We start from the raw sequence: 18595 nt of genomic DNA, 5'->3' as shown, positions 1-18595 counted from the left end.
GCTTCTCAATTTTGCACCCCATCAGCTTGGCACCCTGTGCCAGGGAGAACCAGCCTCACCGCCCTAAACCCAGCGCTGCTGTGAGCTGCAGTTTGCTAAAGGTGCTGAAAGCTGTCGGGAGAGAGAACCCCTCATTCCCCTCACAGAGCTAAATTTCTCAGAGTGGCTTAATGCTCATTGCCTCTTCTGAGAGAACTACCAGGAATCTTGGGGGGGGGAGAGGCACAATTGTTTAAAATGGGATCATAGTGCTTTAAAACAGGCTTCCTCAACCTCGGCCCCCCAGGTGTTTTTGGCCTACAACTCCCATGATCCCTAGCTAGGAGGACCAGTGGTCAGGGATGATGGGAATTGTAGTCCCAAAGCATCTGGAGGGCCAAGTTTGGCCATGCCTGCCTTAAAGCTTTTCTTTTTTGGGGGGGAAGGTGCTAGCACTGCGTTCCCTTGAGCACCCCCAGAAAAACAACAACACTGCCTTAAAGTCCAATTAGAAAGCTTGTGGTGTATATTCATTAGAGGATCCTGCCTGGCGACCTGAGGAGACCTGGATTCAAATGCCTAATTATACCTGGCAGCAAGTACCTAGAGATTTCTGTCTGTATTCCCAAAAAGTACAGTTCCGTAGCACTCCTGGAACATCTAAGCTGAGATCCATCAACATGGGCGGTTGAGCAGGCTCAGCTTCCCTTTTGTATTTTGCAAGCTGACTGCAGCATTGGGGCTTGATGAGGAACAGGTGACCCTCCCCTGTTCCAAGCTTACTCCAACTGAGGAATCACACACTTCCCAGAGCTAACAAGCCCCACCTGGCTAGCTAGGGAGCTGGGCTGTGGGTCTTTGCCTGCCTCAGCCTTCTAGAGCACCCACCCACTGCTCCCCTTGAAGCCAGCCAAGTTCGTGGAGACAGGGGCCCCTTTGTCTCTGGTTACGGGTCCTGCTTCTCTGGTTCCTGGGCACTAACTCTCAGCCCATCCTCTGCCGCCCTGTGAGTACATGCCAGCCACCCCACTCACCTCTCCTCCACCTTGCCCTGGTGTGAGCCAATTGTGGCTACACCCCTTCCTCCTCTCTCTCGTCCTGCCAATTCATGAACACTTGTCCACTGTGAAGCTCGCTTTGGGTGGCTTGGGTGGCACCCCACCCCCCCCTTCTCAACCTAACCAACCTCACAGGGTTGTTGCGGGGATAAAATAGAGGAAGGGAAAGCAGGTGTGCAGCCTCGAACTCCTTGGAGGGAAAGTGGGATAGAAATGCGGCAGCTAGACTGGGAGCGGCCGCCGAGACCACATAACACCGGTCTCGAAAGACCTACATTGGCTCCCAGTACGTTTCCGAGCACAATTCAAAGTGTTGGTGCTGATCTTTAAAGCCCTAAACAGCCTCAGCCAGGTATACCTAAAGGAGCGTCTCCACCCCCATCGTTCTGCCCGGACACTGAAGCCCAGCGCCGAGGGCCATCTGGTGGTTCCCTCGCTGCGAGAAGCCAAGTTACAGGGAACCAGGCAGAGGGCCTTCTCGGTAGTGGCACCTGCCCTGTGGAATGCCCTCCCATCAGATGTCAAAGAGAACAACTACCACTAGACTTTTAGACTAGACTAGACATCTGAAGGCAGCCCTGTTTTAGGGAAGCTTTTAATGTTTGATGGATTACTGTATTTTAATATTTTGTTGGAAGCTGCCCAGAGTGGCTGGGGAAACCCAGCCACTCGGGTGGGGTATTTACTACTACTACTACTACTACTATTATTATTATTATTATTATTATTATTATTATTATTAGAAACTGGCATAATGCAAATTGAATAAAGGGGATGGGGAGGGAAGAGGCCCTCCAGCCCTCAGTGTCACCATGAAGCCTTCCCCAACCTGGGCCATCCAGATGTTTTGGACTACAACTCCCATCAGGGGCACTGGGAGTTGTAGTTCAAAACATCTGGCTGGCTCCAAGTTGGGGAAAGATTGTCATAGTTAATGTTCCAGCTTCTTTCCTCCGGTCAGGAGGAGCTGCAGATTGATTCAGGGGCTGGGTTTATCTCTGCTATGGAAGGCTTCCCCTGCTGATTTTTCTTTTTCAGCTCAAGCTATTGCTAAAGGCACAAAAGGAGCCCAGGCTCCCACCATCTCCACAGTCAGATGACTAACCTACTTCTTCAACAGAAGAGGTGATCCCAGTCAGGTAGGGGGTCATTTAAGTTTCTCCCCACCAGAGGGCAGTGCATGGGGGTTGTGTTACCAGGCTAGAATGAAAGGAGTTTTATTTAAGAGGCTGAACCTCTAGTTGATTGTTCCTTCCTTACACCTGGATGCTAGTTTCATGGGATTGTGTGAGAAGGTGGAAGACTTTCCCAGAGCCTCCTGCAGTAGAGAGATCAGCAGGTGAACACCCCGCTCAGGATTCCTCTGAACTTTTTGCTCCAGGTAAGACTCAATAGAACAAATATAGATAAAAGATTTTGTACCATGGGGCGGGGGGGAGGGGACGGGACAACAACAACAAACACCTGCCGTTTCTCTCTTTCCATTTGCTCCAGATCCTTTATATGATGAGAAATTAATTTGCTCGCCCTGTTTCCAAAGCTTATGCTTGTTTATGCAGGTCAGAAATAATGCCCTCAGGGCTAGAGGAAAGCTGTAAATCTGTGCCCCTCTATTTAGGAGATTTATAAACCACTTGATGAAAGAGCTCCCCGAGCACTATACAAATCAAATGGTTGGAAGCCAGCACTGCTAAAATCCATAAACTAATTTAAAACCAAGTGGGCATAATAAAGCCATTGTCATTTAAAGCAAAAAATCAAATCAAATAAACTTTAGAAATTTTTGAAAATGCAGAATCCATAGCATCGTTACCCGCCAACTTTTTTCCTCCCCTCTCCTTGCTAATCGTAAACTATTAGGCTGAAGCAGAGTTCTGGAGAACCTGAAAACTTGACCATTATTTTGTGACATTTTGGCTGGCCTAAATACTGATTTTGAAGTAGGTGCTGCAAGTTTCTTAATGCAAAGTAAAACGCTGTGATCCTTTACATCTCCTGGCACAACAGGGTAGTCATGGCAGTTATCTGCCTCCCAGACTTTGCCTCCCCTCCTTAGAGGCAATCCCCTTAAGGCAGTAAGAAGCAAAGAGAAGTAAATGGCCTTTCATACAATGCATTATAAAGTGAATATCTTTGATTGTCATGCAAATTGTGCAGCAAAGGAGTTCAGCCATTTGCCTTTGGAAAGCTATGTATCTGTTGACATCTCCTTTTCTTAAGAGAACAGTGTCCTTCAGGTGAAGGGCTGAGGTCAGGACAGGAATAAAAAACAGACTTTTACACACACTCGTTTTTTAAAATGTATTTATTAAGGTCATTTATATACCATTTCATCCTTCAAAGAATGGAAGATGGAAATATGTGTAGCAGTTTCTGGGGAACTGAGGTAAATTTAGGATTGTGTCACACACTGGGATTTCAGGAGGACTCTCTGTAATTTCTGTTTCACAGGCTAGAACTTTCCTTGGGACAACGATGGCTCTAGCTGGGCCTCTGAGCAGCCAGATTTTCCTTCCAGCCTCTCTATTCCCTGGAAAGTTTCCTCGGTCACGTCCCCCATCTAAGATGGCGGACCAAGCTGGCACTCCTGCAGAGACTAAGGCGTTGTGTCTGGCCAGCCAGGAATCTCATCGGCAGATGTTCCGCCAGAGCATTGTCCCGCATGGAGAAACTCCTCTGGGGACAATGTCCCGCCTGAACGATGCTGCTCATCGATGGCTGCGCCCTCAAGAACGCACCAAGGAACAGATTGTGGATATGATCGTCCTGGAACAATTCTTGTCTCTACTTCCAGAGGAGATGCAAGTTTGCCTGAGAGCTAGAGGGCCGGGGAGCAGCAGTAGCAGCAAAGAGATTGCTCGCATGGTGGAGGCTGCCCTGCAACAGCGAGAACCAGCTGAAGTTGTCGTCGAAGTGAGGAATGCTGAAGGATTTGTGCAATGATTAATTCTGGTTATTCAAAATCTATAATACTGTCTACCCGTACAGTGGTGCCTCGCAAGATGAAAATAATTCGTTCCGCGAGTCTCTTCGTCTTGCGGTTTTTTCGTCTTGCGAAGCACCCCTATTAGCGGCTTAGCGCTATTAGCGGCTTAGCGGCTATTAGCGGCTTAGCGGCTAAGCGGCTATTAGCGGCTTAGCGGCTTAGAAAAAGGGGGGGGAGCGAAAAAACTCGCAAGACTTGCAAGACGTTTTCGTCTTGCGAAGCAAGCCCATAGGGAAATTCGTCTTGCGAAGCGCCTCGAAAAACGGAAAACCCTTTCGTCTAGCGGGTTTTTTGTCTTGCGAGGCATTCGTCTTGCGGGCACCACTGTATTGGGTTAAGCCAGATGCCCCATGGAGAGCCTCAAGGTCCATAAATAGCAGCACCCTAGTGGTCCCAGGCCCTAAGGAAGTTAGATTGGCTTCAACCAGAGCCAGGGCCTTTTCAACTCTGACTCCGGCCTGGTGGAACGCTCTGCCTCATGAGACCAGGGCCCTGCAGGATCTGATTTCTTTCTGCAGGGCCTGTAAGACAGAGTTGTTCCGCCTGGCCTTTGGCTTGGAGCCAATTTGATTCCCTCCCTCCCTCTCTTTCTTTTTTCTTTTCCTTCTCCTCCTGCAATGAGGCTACATTTTAATATTTTAATATTCCATTATTTTAATGTTGTATTTTATTTTTGTTTTTAAGTTGTAATCATTCATCTTGTTTTTATTATTGCTTGTAAGCCGCTCTGAGCCTGGCCTTGGCTGGGGAGGGGCGGGGTATAAATAAAAAATTATTATTATTATTATATTATGTGACGAACTTTTGATCCTCCAGATGTTGATGAACTACAACTCCCATCAGCCCCAACAACCATGACCAATAGCCAGGGATGATGGAGGCTGTAGTTCTGGAGTGTGGATTTTTCGTTGGGGGGGGCAGAACCAATGTGATTGGTCAGTTATTTCTATTGTTTTACTTGATCTAGGGTGGGCAGTCCCCCCCCCCTTGGCTACACCCATAATCTGGAGCAGCATTTCCCAAACTTGGGTCTCCGGCTGTTTTTGGACTGCAACTCCCATCATCCCTAGCTAGCGAGACCAGTGGTCAGGGATGATGGGAACTGTAGTCCAAAAAAACAGCCGGACACCCAAGTTTGGGAAACACTGTTATGGAGGGTCAAAGACTGTCCACACCTGGGCTAGACAATGTGGGTCAGAAATTTCGCTCTGGTTAAAGCTGGTGGAAAATGAAAATATTTTTTCCTTCTGGCCGCTATAAGCCTCACATAAACTCTCTGCAAAGCCACAAGCTCCAGAACTGTGTTCCAATTACAATGACAAAAACCAACCTCTGGTTTTCAGGAATCTGAACTTTTATTCTACTGTGACTGTACAGCAAACAAATCTTTAGGTGTGAACATTTTTCAGCTGCCAGTGAACTTTGAGGAGCCATCGGCATCACTTTCTGAAAGTGAGCAGACTTCAGTGAACCCCAGGCAAAAGACCCTTTACTGGAAAGTCATCGAGGAAAGTGATGAGAGCGGGTCATCATCATTGGGTAAGAACTCTTGCCTTCCCTTTGTGGCTGGATGCAAACAACTGAGCCAGTGAAGGAGGACTTGTTGATGCATGCTTTCTAGCAAAGTTGAGATGTGGATTACATATCATGCATGAAACAATTATTCTTTCTCTCTTATACACATACTCATCAGCTGAGTAACCGCTCGCTTTGTCATGTCCCTTAATTGCTAACCGCTATGCAACCTGGATTAGTGACACGGGTGGCACTGTGGGTTAAACCACAGAGCCTAGGACTTGCCAATCAGAATGTCGGCGGTTCGAATCCCTGCGACGGGTGAGCTCCCGTTGCTCGGTCCCTGCTCCTGCCAACCTAGCAGTTCGAAAGCACATCAAAGTGCAAGTAGATAAATAGGTACCGCTCCAGTGGGAAGGTAAAACGGCGTTTTACTTGCTCTGGTTCGCCAGAAGCGGCTTAGTCATGCTGGCCACATGACCCGGAAGCTGTACACCGGCTCCTTCAGCCAATAAAGCGAGATGAGCACCGCAACCCCAGAGTCGGCCACGAATGGACCTAATTGTCAGGGGTCCCTTTACCTTTACCTTTATGCAACCTGGATTGGGGTCTCCTGAGCCAAAAGGTAGAATTCAGTTGTCCGTGAAGCATTTCTCTTACAGATCACCATTGCTTTTTCAGTGCTTCAGCTGTCAGACAGCGACACATCACAAACAAAAGCTGCCAGTCTTAAGAAGTCTGAAACAGGGATCCTAGCATCCATACAGGTGAGCAAACCTTGGGGAAAAGAGGGAAGGGATTTGGGAGAGGAGAAAAATGAGGAGTGCAAGGGGTGCTTGTCACTCACTCACTTTCTTTTTGACCTTAACAGCCTGAATCCACACATCCAGTCTCAACTTGCACTGTTACCAATCCAGGTAAATTATTTTAGTTACTTACCTAGTTATTGAATTTATAATTCTCCCTTCTGCCCCAGAGAGTCCAGGGCAGCAAACAGATCCTCAATTTAAAAACAAAGCAATGACATTTTGCAAACAAAGCGAGCGGTAAACTTGACAGGTTTCTGTTAACGGATTTGAATATTGCATCTTTATATTGTTGGAAACCACCCTGGGATCAGGAAAATAATAAAAATAAAAGATGTGGGTGGCGCTGTGGGTTAAACCACAGAGCCTAGGACTTGCCGATCAGAAGGTTGGCGGTTCGAATCCCCGCGACGGGGTGAGCTCCCGTTGCTCGGTCCCTGCTCCTGCCAACCGAGCGGTTTGAAACATGTCAGAGTGCAAGTAGATAAATAGGTACCGCTCCAGCGGGAAGGTAAACGGCGTTTCCGTGGGCTGCTCTGGTTTGCCAGAAGTGGCTTAAACATGCTGGCCACATGACCCGGAAGCTGTACGCTGGCTCCCTCAGCCAATAAAGCAAGATGAGCGCCACAACCCCAGAGTCATCTGCGATAGACCTAATGGTCAGGGGTCCCTTTACCTTAACTTTATATTGTTGGAACCCACGCTGGGGATCTTACAGTGAAGGGTCAGGAAAATAATAAAAATAAAAGATACCACCTATGGCACTGATGCAGAAGAAATATTGGGCTGTCCTGGCTGCTTCACAAAGGATCAACAGAGGGAGCTAGGAGAGCTCTGAATCTTTGGGAGCTGGTCCATTAGGGTGGAGGAGGCACTGCCCCACCAATTACAGCCTGCCCTCCATCACACACACACACACACACACACACACACACACACACCGCCATGTGTTTGCCTTCAGACTTAGAAGGGCAGCAGTGCCGGCCAGCTTCCCCCGCCTAAGTCTGAGTTTCCCTTGTAGAACCTAGCATGGAGAAGAATTGGGAGACCCACTGGAATGAGTTGGCTCCACCTCTCCTTTGCTCCGCCTACTGATCTGCCTCCCTGCCTTCCAACCCACCAGCTACCTCTGGCTCAGCAGTATTTCCCCTGTGTCATGTAGGGCCATCTCTTAGTTTTAGAGACTCAGAGGCACCATACTCTGCTCCTTTGTCGCTGACGCATGTTGTCTTCAATGCACTGCGAGGGGGACAGTGCAGCGGTTGGGCACACACTTGCTGGGCAGGGGGGCTGAAGTTCAGTCCCCGGAATTTGCAGCTTTAAGGGAAGAGGAAAGGATTCTGCTGGAGGACTTGGAGAGCCACAATGCTCACAGGGCAAAGTCTTGCATCCTCTTTCCCTGCAGTGACCAAACAGATGCCCATAAGAAAAGAGGCACGCAGGACCTGATTGCAACAGCAATCTCCCCATTTGTGATTCCCGGCAACTGGCCCTCAGAAGGTATATTTCCTCCAACAGTGGAGGCAGAACCTAGCCATTGTTATCATCAATAGCGCTGTCCTCCATGAATTTGGCTAATCCTCTGAAATATACTCGGAGTCAAGAGTGGATTTCATGCTCTTTATTCAGCTCATAGTGGTGAGGAGGAATGGAAGTTCCCCCAGAATGTCTGCTTTATATACATTATTTACACAATGGGCCCCACATGATTGGCTAATTCCAGGATTCTCCTGTAGGCCAATCAGGTTGCAGATTCACTTCCACCTGGAGCTGGATTGGGTGGCTCCTGTGGACCAATCCTGTGGCTCCTGTGGACTGCTGCATTCTGGATCCTATTGTTCTAGGACCAATCAGACTGCTGCATTTTGGACCCTATTGTTCTAGGACCAATCAGACTGCTGCCTTTTGGATCCTATTCAACTCAGTACATAACATCCTCTTTTAAAGCTGTCCAGTTTGGTGGCCTTCACTACCTCTTGGGGAGAGCAGATTCCATAGTCTGAACTGTACCTTGTGTGAATAAGTACCTTTTTTTGGTCTGTCCTGAATCTCCCAACTTTCACCTTTGTTGGGTCATAGAATTATAGAATGGGAAGGGACCCTGATGATCATCTAAGCCAATTGCCTGCGATGCAAGAATGTCCAATGGTAGAATGCTATTTTGTTGTTGTTGTTATTCCAGATATCATTACGGTGGAAATAAATTCAGAAAGCAAGTTTTGGCAGGATAATCCTAAAGACGAAGGGAATGAGATTCCTTCCTGGCCTATTAAGGAAGAAGATGATCATGTGAGCTGGTACTGGCCACAACAAAGCGATCGGCAAGGAAAGCACCCATGGAACAAAGAGGAAAACGCATTTCATTTTGGAAGCAATTTGGAAGAAAACCACGATCCACTGATCCACTTACAAACCAACCAAGAAGTGGTTGACTACACTTCTACTTGGCCTGGGGAAACATACCCAAGCACATCAGGGTATGAGAAAAGGGACACCAGAGGAAAATCGCCCTATATGTGGCCTGAATGTGAAAAATGGCCCCCCTTCAGCTCTGACTTTGTAGGCCACTCAGAGATCTTCACTGAACTGAATCCCTCTGAAAACACCTTAAGCAATAGTTCAGTCCTCTTTAAACATGTTGCCTCTACCGCAAGAGAAAGATGCTACGCTTGCAAGGAGTGTGGGGGGAGTTTCGCTTGCCAATCAACCCTTGATCGGCATCAGATGAGTCACACAGCCAACAGGCCCCACAAATGCCATGAGTGCGGCAAGAGCTTCCAAGCCCGGTCAACTCTTGTGCGTCACCAGAGGATCCACACAGGGGAGAAGCCTTACCAGTGCCCCCATTGCGGCAAGAGCTTCAGAGTGAAATCATCCCTGACCCAACACCAGAGACTTCACACTGGAGAGAAGCCATTCCAGTGTCCTGATTGCGGGAAAAGATTTAATCAGCGCATGAAACTCGTCTATCATTATAGAACCCACACAGGCGAGCGACCCTATCAGTGCTTCGACTGTGGCAAAGGCTTCATTAGACATTCAGGTCTTGTTCAACATAACGAGAGAGTCCACTCTTAGGGCAATAGCTAAAATGTCCTCTGTGTGGAAGAGCTTTCAAGTCTAGGTTCTTTTTGCATTTCATGCCTTTTGGCAGATGTGTCTTTTTGCATTTTGTAAATTACTATGTGGTTTGGAAAAGCTTTGATTTGAATGCATCTGCCCACTTCTTTTTTATGGATCTTTTGTGTGTGTTACAAACCATGTAGGTATTGCATAATAAAAATAATAACAATAACAACAATAATTTTATTATGTGTACCCCGCCCATCTGGCTGGGTTGCCCCAGCCACTCTGGTTAGCTTACAACACATATGAAAACATCAAACGTTAAAAACTTCCCTATATAGGGCTGCCTTCAGATGTCTTCCAAAAGTTGTGTAGTTCTTTATCTCCTTGACATCAGGTGGGAGGGCGTTCCACAGGGCAGGCGCCACTACTGAGAAGGCCCTCTGCCTGGTTCCCTGTAACCTCACTTCTCCCAGTGAGGGAACTGCCAGAAGACCCTCGCAGGTGGACCTCAATGTCCAAGCTGAACGATGGGGGTGGAGACGCTCCTTCAGGTATAAAGGGCCGAAGCGATTTAGGGCTTTTAAAGTCAGCACAGTATTTGGGAGACCACTTTTAACTCTCTCTTTTTGGAGGGGAATGATCTGGCTGACGCAAGGAGAGCAGGCGAGGAAGAGGCGTCGCAGGCACGACCACCAGAGGGCTCTGGCTACAGCTGAGGGAGGGGATCTCGCTCCCTGCCTTTCCCAAGCTCTCTATTCTTTCCCACCCAGGATATCAGGGGGCTGAGCTTCCTAGGTCACCCCAGCTGCGGCGGGTTCCTCCGTAGCAACCAGGCAGCCGCGGCTGCTGCTCCCGGCGAAGCGCGGCGTTCGGCCGGGTGGCCGACCGGAGGGAGAACTGCCGCTGGCCGGGCTCAGCCTGGTGGCGCAGCAGCCGCGGGCGCCGCTCGCAGCCCTTAACCCTTCAGCAGCCGGAGACTCCAGGTAACCCAGAAGAGATCGGGAAAACGGAGCAGATGTGTTCAAGGGAAAGACGAAGGGAAAAGAGTCTCTCTCTTTTTTTAAGCCTCCATTTTAAAGCCTCCCTTTCCAACCGAGGCGCGGTGGTGGTGCTGGTTTTTACGCAGCAAACACAAGGCAGAGGGGGATTTCCCCTCAAGATCAATCTATCTATGCATCTGATCAATAGGGAGAGCAACGAAGGGGGGCACTTGAAAAAAACAGCAGACATGATTGCGTTTTCGGGAGGGAACCCTTTTTTCCACAGCTCCCCCCCACCCAACGATGCGTTTGTGGAGCGAAAAACCCACTTGCAAGAAGCACCGCTTTCTTTGGATGCTTGCTCTGGCGTGTGCTGCAAAACGACACAGCGCATTTTGTTGGGGTGTGCGATTCAGAAACCAAACCCAGCCCCACCAGAAAATGGGTGGGGGGAGCTTAGGGGAAACCCTGCAGTTATATCCTTCAGCGTTTTTAAATTTAAACATAGCCCTCAAAGCATAGCCCAAAAAACATCCTTATTTGACAGCAGCGTTTCCGCTAGGGATTACATCTGTTTTATTTCAGCACACGGGTTTTTGTGTTGTTCTTTTGACACCCACGTGAGAAGGTTGCTCCTTCCTCCCCCCGGCCGGACCTACTAACAACTTCACAGGTGTGTTAGGGGAGGAAGATTTTAAAAAAATAAAATAGTGTCACAAGAAGGCGAGACAGAGAAGATCCTATTTATTTGATATTATGTTTGGCTGCCGGGCAGTTAAACGAATCCCTGAGTCCTGACAGGGGAAGAGAATTGGAAAGGTAATAAGGGATGGTGACAGAAGCAGGTGAGCTTGTACCTGTTTGTGTCATGGAACTGAAGGGGTTCATCCCCCCATGAGAAAAGAATGAGGATGTATGAGCGTGAAGTATAGCTATTTATTGCTACTGAGCCCAATTCAAGGTGTTCTAATTGGTGTATAAAGCCCTCAATAGCTTATTAGGAGCAGTTGACTTCTGAGCTCACCTGACCCCAAATATGCCCACTTAGCTGCTTCCATCTGTGGAACGGGCACTGCCACAGGTGCCACAGAAATATTCACCCTGCATTTATAATAATTAGATCTTTTAGTGTGGTAGCACCTATACTTTGGAACTCTCTGCTGGTTTGATATCAAGCAAGTACTTCCATTGTGCTCTTTTCGGCGCCTGCTAAGGACTTTTTTTCCTCAGGCAAGGCTACCCAGACTGGTGAGATTTTTATATGTGTTTTTAGCTTACAGGCAGATTTTAATTCTTTAAGAAATGTTTTCAGTAGTTGTTTTTACCAAAAATTGTATCGTTTTATTCTGTTTTGGGGTTTTTTTTGTTTTTACAATGAAGCAATGTATAAATTTTATGAAATAAGACAAATACATATATACACCCACCCTTTAAAGGTACTGCTCACCCTCTCGCAGCAAAGCCACCTGAGACAGTTTGCAATAAAATCCAGTCTAAAATGTATATTGTGAAATCAAGTCATCATTTGCTTACTGTTGCCCATAACCTCCAGTTCAGTGCCGGATTTACGTATAAACTAAACAAGCTATAGCTTAGGGCCCCACTCTCTTGGGGCCCCCCAAAAAAATTAAAGGAAAAACAACAACTGGATGTACATTTCCAAAATATAAGAGAAAAAGCAAATGAAATAAAATCTACATACAGCAACAATGTTTTGTGTTGTGTAAGCTCTTATTTGTTATGTGCAAATGGCTTTAGATACCTATTAGGTCCATCAAATACCATATAGCATATAAGGTAAAGGTAAAGGGACCCCTGACCATTAGGTCCAGTCGTGACCGACTCTGGGGTTGCGGCGCTTATCTCGCTTTATTGGCTGACGGAGCTGGCGTACAGCTTCCGGGTCATGTGGCCAGCATGACTAAGCCGCTTCTGGTGAACCAGAGCAGCACACAGAAACGCCGTTTTACCTTCCCGCCGGAGCAGTACCTATTTATCTACTTGCACTTTGACGTGCTTTCGAACTGCTAAGTGGGCAGGAGCAGGGACCGAGCAATGGGAGCTCACCCCGTCGCGGGGATTCGAACCGCCGACCTTCTGATCGGCAAGTCCTAGGCTCTGCGGTTTAACCCACAGCACCACCCGCCTCCCTCATATAGCATATATTCAACACAAAAAACAGTGACAATTTGTTGTTGACAAAGGACAGCTGGGCATATAAAGGGCCCCATTACCTTCAGTAGCTTAGGGCCTCATGAAACCTAAATCCGGCCCTGCTCCAGTTCTTCCTTTGCCTGGAGTTTGGCCAATAGGACCTGCTGCTTGTTCTTCCAGAGGCTGCGATCTTTCTGAGCTGCGGCTGCTGTTGGCAATGGAGCAGTATGTGCTGCTGGATCCCCGGCAGAAGGCCTTGTACCACGACGTCATGCAGGAGAGCTACGAGACGCTGATGGCACTTGGTAGGACGATGTTGGCTGCCTCCTCCTCTCCTCCAATAAAGATATTATTATTATTATTATTATTAGTATTATTATTATTATTAAACTTTTACAGGGGGAAGCCAGTGACGTGAAGCAGAAAACCTCCAAAACGTGTGTTTTTTCCCTCTGCGGAAAGTCTTCTGTTTCATAAGTTCAGTCGTGAAAACTAATTACAAATGCAATATTAGGCAATCGTCAAACTGCTCAGCTTTGTTTACTAAATACAAATAAAATGTGCATGCTAATCGAGATCACTCTCTAGGGCTTTGGAACGTTTTCCGATGCAAGCTGAAAATGGTTCTGATGGAAATTAGCCTTATGCAGATAACCCTAATTTGCATAGGAAAATCCCCCAGGTTATTTTCAAATTCAGATTTCCCCCCAAAAACCCAGATTACAGGGGTGGGGTGGGGGTTCAGGGGGTTGGCACACATCTTCACAGAGTCTGTTGCTAAGGGAGTGGTGCCCTCTCTGCATGCCATCTGGGGAGATGAACTCCATTTTGTATACGGGAATGTTCATATTTATATCGGGGTGGCGGCAGGAGTGAGAAGAGATGTGCCAAAACGTTTATGATTTTGTTGCTTGGTGTAATTGCTGCTGTCAGCTTAAAAGTAAGAAGTGCTAAATTGGTACAGCAATGATTTCTGTTTGTGTACCAGCTTTCAAGTTACACAGACTCATTCACTGGAGAATTTCCAGTTCTTTGCAACCGTGAGAGCCCAGGCTTTTTTTAAAAGAAAAGGAAAAGAGATGAGACTTTCAGGAATTCTGAGCTTGCATAGTGAACACACAAATATAGCATGAGAATAAACAGGTTCAAAGTTCAGTTCCCTGACCATTGAGTAAACAGAGAGGGTTTCCACAGTTCAGATCGATATTCTGCTTTCAGTATCGACACTGAGCTCACAATCTTTATATATAAAAAATAATTATTGGTCTCCTTGCTCCTCGCCCAAACATTATTAGTTTCAGAAGCCAAATATTGGGGTGGGTGGTGGGTGTGTTGCTGCTGTTAAAACATGGGGAGTCAACAACACTTACTGATCTATTTCAAATCACCCATAGATTTAGCGGGAGGTCCTGCCCACATTGGCCTAAAAATAGTTGAGATATGGGTGGCGGTGGTTGATTTATAAGCTGAACTAAAGCTGCATTCCCTCCTCTCCCGCACCCCTCAATCTTTTCAACCATCTTTTTAACTGAGAAGAATTTCCGCTGTCTAAGCCTGACTTGCTATCCCGATTGGAACAAGGAGATGAGGCGACAACCTTGGACCTGCAGGACCCAGGAGTCATCCTTCCAGGTGAGCCATGGGCTGTCCATGGAGGCGCAGGTTAATTCTGTGTCCAGGGCGGCTGTCTACCAGCTCCATCTGGTACGCAGGCTGAGACCCTACCTGCCCGCAGACTGTCTCGCCAGAGTGGTGCATGCTCTAGTTATCTCCCGCTTGGAGAGATGCGCTCTATGTGAGGCTACCTTTGAAGGTGACCCGGAAACTCCAATTAATCCAGAATTTGGCAGCTAGACTGGTGACTGGGAGTGGCCGCCGGGACTACATAACACCAGTCCTGAGAGATCTGCATTGGCTCCCAGTACGTTTCCGAACACAATTCAAAGTGTTGGTGCTGACCTTTAAAGCCCTAAACGGCCTCAGTCCTGTATACCTGAAGGAGCGTCTCCACCCCCATCGTTCAGCCCGGACACTGAGATCCAGCGCTGAGGGCCTTCTGGCAGTTCCCTCCCTGCGAGAAGTGAGGTTACAGGGAACCAGACAGATGGCCTTCTCGGTAGTGGCGCCCACCCTTTGGAACGCCCTCCCTTCAGATGTGAAGGAAATAAGTAGCTATCTTAGCTTTAACAGACATCTGAAGGCAGCCCTGTTTAAGGAAGTTTTTAATATTTAATGCTGTATTGTTTTTAACACTTGATTGGAAGCCGCCCAGAGTGGCTGGGGAAACTCAGCAGCTGGCTGAGAGAGGGGTGCACAGGCAGTCAAGGGGTGGGGGCTCACAGCACAAAGGGAGAAGTGATATTAGAAGTTGAACATAGTTCCTGAGTACACTTAGTTCCAGCTCCAAGGGCCTTCTGGCGGTTTTCTCACTGTGAGAAGTGAGGTTACAGGGAACCAGGCAGAGGGCCTTCTCGGTGGTGGCACCTGCCCTGTGGAACACCTCATCAAACCTATATTCAGGCCTATTTGTGTAACTCTGGCTCCTCCTTTTTCCTCTTCCTGTCTCTCCAGCCATCGGTGGCAGCATGGAGGAAGAGAATCTTCCTGCACAGAAGGACCACAAAGAGGTGGAGCCAGCAGCAGAAGACTCCGAGAGTCCCAGGGATGTTGATCTGAGCAGTAACATCCTGGCTGAGAGCCCCCTGCCCCCCGCTCCGCCTTCATCCCCACCCCCTCCTCCTGCCACCCTCCACAACCCCAACAACTGCCTCCAGTGTGGCAAAACCTTCAGCCACAAGTCCGCCTTGGTGAAACACCAGAAGATCCACACGGGAGAGAAGCCCTACGGGTGCGAGGAGTGCGGGAAAGGCTTCATCCAGCGCTCCGACCTGATGATCCACCAGAGAACCCACACGGGGGAGCGGCCATACCACTGCCCCGATTGTGGGAAGAGCTTCAGCGTCAGCTCCACGCTGCTGACCCATCAGCGGACCCACGCGCCGGGGGGAGAGAAGCCCAACCGCTGCCCCGAGTGCGGGAAGTGCTTCAGCAAGCCGGCGGCCCTGGAGCGGCACCGCAAGAGCCACGCCGGAGAGAAGCCCCACGAGTGCCCCGACTGCGGGAAGAGCTTCGCCTGGAGCTCCCACCTGGAGAGGCACCGGCGGATCCACACCGGCGAGAAGCCCTACAAGTGTCCCGAGTGCGGGCGGGCGTTTGCCTGGAGCTCACACCTGGATCGCCACAGGCGAACGCACGCCGGGGCGGCTCTGCCCGAGGAGGCGCCACCCTCAAAATGCGCGGATTGCGGCAAGCGGGTCAACCACATCACTCAGCCTCAGCGCTTCAAGCACAAAGCCACCCAGACGCCTCTGGAGCACGAGGATGCAGAGGTAGCGGAGGAACAGGAGGCTGAGGCCGAGGTGCGACTCTATCCGTGCACAGTCTGCGGGAAACGCTTCAGCCAGAGCTCCAACCTGCTCAAACACCAGCGTGTCCACACAGGGGAAAAGCCCTACCAGTGCCCGGAATGTGGGCGTCGGTTTAGCTGGTGTTCCGCCCTCCTCAAGCACCAACACTCCCACAGGAACAGCAGGCCGCACTCCTGCCCAGAGTGCACCCGCAGCTTCCGGGACCCTGCCTCTCTGGCCAAACACCAGCTCAGCCACGCCGGTGGGAAGCCTCACCAGTGTCCGGACTGCGACAAAAGCTTCGGGTGGAGCTCGCACTTAGAGCGGCACCAGCGTATCCACACCGGGGAGAAGCCCTACGAGTGCGGGGACTGCGGCCGGGGGTTCACGGTGGGCTCCCACTTGGAGAGGCACCGGCGCATCCACACCGGGGCCCGGCCCCACAGCTGCGAAGAATGCGGCAAGACCTTTGCCGTCGGTGCCACACTGGCCACCCACCGGCGCCTCCACGACACCAAGGCCAAGCCTCACCGGTGCCCCGAATGCGGGAAAGGGTTCAGCAGCACGGCGGTGCTTGAACGTCACCGCCGGTTGCACCGCGGAGAGAAGCCCTACCAGTGCGATGTCTGCGGCAAGGGCTTTGCTTGGAGCTCGCACTTCGACCGCCACCGGCTCTCGCACACCGGAGAGAAGCCCTTTCCGTGCGCCTACTGCGGGAAGTGCTTCGGCCGCAGCTCCCACCGCAACCGGCACCAGCGTGCTCACGCGGTCTCCGAAGACCAATGCCCGCCGCAGAGCAACCAAGATGATGCATCGCTGGAAACGGCCGTGCCCGAATGGTGGGAAGGGGACGGCGAAAGGAGGGTGCCACTGGAGCAGCAGGAAGTCTGGTCGTCTCCACTAGATTCCATTGGCCCTTTCCCGTGGGTGGCCAAATCTGCTGGTGATGCATGGAGGACCATAGGGGGAAACGGTTTGGGGCAAGAGGCCAAGAGTTTGACAGCCCCTGCCAGAAGCTGGACTCAGCCAGTTGCTCACATGCCCACTACTAACCCCCCTTGATCAATGCTGTGCAAATCTCATTCCCATTTTGCTTCCCCTTCTGCTGTTCACACACAGAAACACTTAAACACTTCCCCCTTACCCAGTAAACCAACTGTAGCTGGTCCATATCTGCCTTGCCTCCCCACACCTCCATGGGCCAAATGTGACGGGTGAGCAGAGCCCACATCACGTGATGCGGTGCTTTGAAGGCCCAGCACTCAGTTGATTGTTGGCACGTCAAAGCACCACACAGAGCTTTTTGCAAGGGACCCTGTGCTGTGCTTTGAGGTACTGCCAACCAACTGATCTTTGCTGCTTCAGAAGCCGTTTATGGCCCTACAAAGCTGTCTTTTTATGTGCCTGCATGTGACGTCATATATGACACCTGGTGATTGGCAGGTGGGCGTGGCTTGGCTAAAGTTCCTTACTCCTAGTTAAAGAGCTGAAGTTGGGCTGAGGAGCCAAAGTTGCGTGACACGGGGAAGGAAGTGGGACCCACTGAATTGTTCGTATTGCAAGTTCAGGTTCTGGTTGCCAAGGGGGTCTCATTGGACTCAGCTGTGTCACAGTGTGGCAGAGGCTGGAAACATGTCATGTCCAACTTTCAGAACGACCCTCTCCCTCCACAGATTAAACCACTGGCACCCTAGAATGAAGAAGATCCAAGAGGACACAAGCAAAGAAAAAATAGGAGTACAGTGGTACCTTGGTTCTCAAACTTAATCCATTCTGGAAATCCGTTCCAAAACTAAAGCTTTCCAAAACCAAGGCGCACTTTCCCATAGAAATGCAAAATTAATTAATCCATTCCAGACTTTTAAAAACAACCCCTAAAACAGCAGTTTAACATGAATTTTACTCTCTAACGAGACCATTGATCCATAAAATGAAAGCAATAATCAATGTACTGTATTATAAAATAAATAAGTGTTGCAGATGATAAAAAAAAAATATTTTTTTAATTCCTTACCTGCACTGATGATAGCCATTGTTTGGATGGGGGGCTTTTATCCATTTCCGCAGCCACATAATCAGTAAGCTGAACTGGGTTCCACATAGTCACAAAAACAAATTAACCGAAAAAGCCTCAAAAACAAAAAAGCAAAACAAATAGCTAAAACAAAAGTGCCAAACTTAATTCATTCCGGAAGTCTGTATGACTTCCGAAATGTTCGAAAACCAAGGCGCAGCTTCTGATTGGTGCAGGCGCCCTGGAAACAATAGCCAACAGCCGCATTGGGCGTTTGGCTTCCAAAAAATGTTCAAAAACCGGAACACTTACTTCAGGGTTTTCGGTGTTTGGGAACCAAGAGGTTTGAGTACCAAGGCGTTTGAGAACCAAGGTACCACTGTATTGCTAACTGGGTTGTACCACTGAGGGAGGGACCCATCAAAGGGACATGTGCTCCTTACCTTTCCATACCTTGAAAGCACTATGATGTCACTTTAAACAGTCACGGCTTCCCCCAAAGTTTGATTCGGTTTTGAAATACAGTGGTACCTCGGGTTAAGAACAATTCGTTCTGGAGGTCCATTCTTAACCTGAAACTGTACACACACACACACACACACACACACACATACATACATACATACA

The 18595-nt window shown here is 49.1% G+C and overlaps 4 protein-coding genes and 1 long non-coding RNA gene across 7 annotated transcripts in view; 4 read left to right on the top strand and 1 right to left on the bottom strand.

Moving 5' to 3' along the window:
- Positions 1–12758, bottom strand: part of LOC309337420 — a 25229-nt gene extending 12471 nt beyond the window's left edge. The window contains exon 1 of the long non-coding RNA XR_014154280.1: positions 12628–12758. This is a non-coding gene — a long non-coding RNA (uncharacterized lncRNA). The remainder of the gene's footprint in view (positions 1–12627) is intronic.
- Positions 1–18595, top strand: part of LOC309336669 (uncharacterized protein) — a 74232-nt gene that overhangs the window by 20620 nt on the left and 35017 nt on the right. The window lies entirely within an intron of this gene.
- LOC309336893 (L-amino-acid oxidase-like) overlaps positions 1–18595 on the top strand; it is a 268023-nt gene that overhangs the window by 248237 nt on the left and 1191 nt on the right. The gene's annotated exons all lie outside the window — the stretch shown is intronic.
- LOC309336823 (uncharacterized protein) lies at positions 2893–9424 on the top strand. Its single transcript, XM_081853197.1, has 6 exons — positions 2893–3160; positions 3489–3950; positions 5433–5562; positions 6220–6305; positions 6410–6455; positions 8527–9424. The coding sequence occupies exons 1-6, from the start codon at positions 3134–3136 to the stop codon at positions 9420–9422; spliced, it is 1647 nt and encodes a 548-aa protein (XP_081709323.1). The 5' UTR covers positions 2893–3133; the 3' UTR covers positions 9423–9424.
- Positions 10310–18595, top strand: LOC309336621 (uncharacterized protein; the record flags this gene model as incomplete). 3 transcript variants are annotated; one of them, XM_081852667.1, is made up of 4 exons in its annotated part: positions 10310–10396; positions 12728–12852; positions 14084–14179; positions 15119–18595. In XM_081852667.1, 3 exons carry the CDS (start codon positions 12765–12767, stop codon positions 17014–17016), a joined length of 2082 nt encoding a protein of 693 aa, XP_081708793.1. In that variant the 3' UTR covers positions 17017–18595. The 3 variants fall into 3 exon arrangements, with proteins under 3 accessions (XP_081708793.1, XP_081708794.1, XP_081708792.1); XM_081852668.1 differs by lacking the exon at positions 10310–10396 and adding an exon at positions 10774–11066; XM_081852666.1 differs by lacking the exon at positions 10310–10396 and having other exon boundaries at positions 12648–12852.

Source organism: Podarcis erhardii (assembly GCF_964252035.2).
Source record: "Podarcis erhardii genome assembly, chromosome: 2".
In the NCBI taxonomy this organism is placed as follows: Eukaryota; Metazoa; Chordata; class Lepidosauria; order Squamata; family Lacertidae; genus Podarcis; species Podarcis erhardii.
The sequence above is the reverse complement of the archived record's forward strand: the minus strand, read 5'-3'. Positions and strand labels throughout refer to the sequence as shown.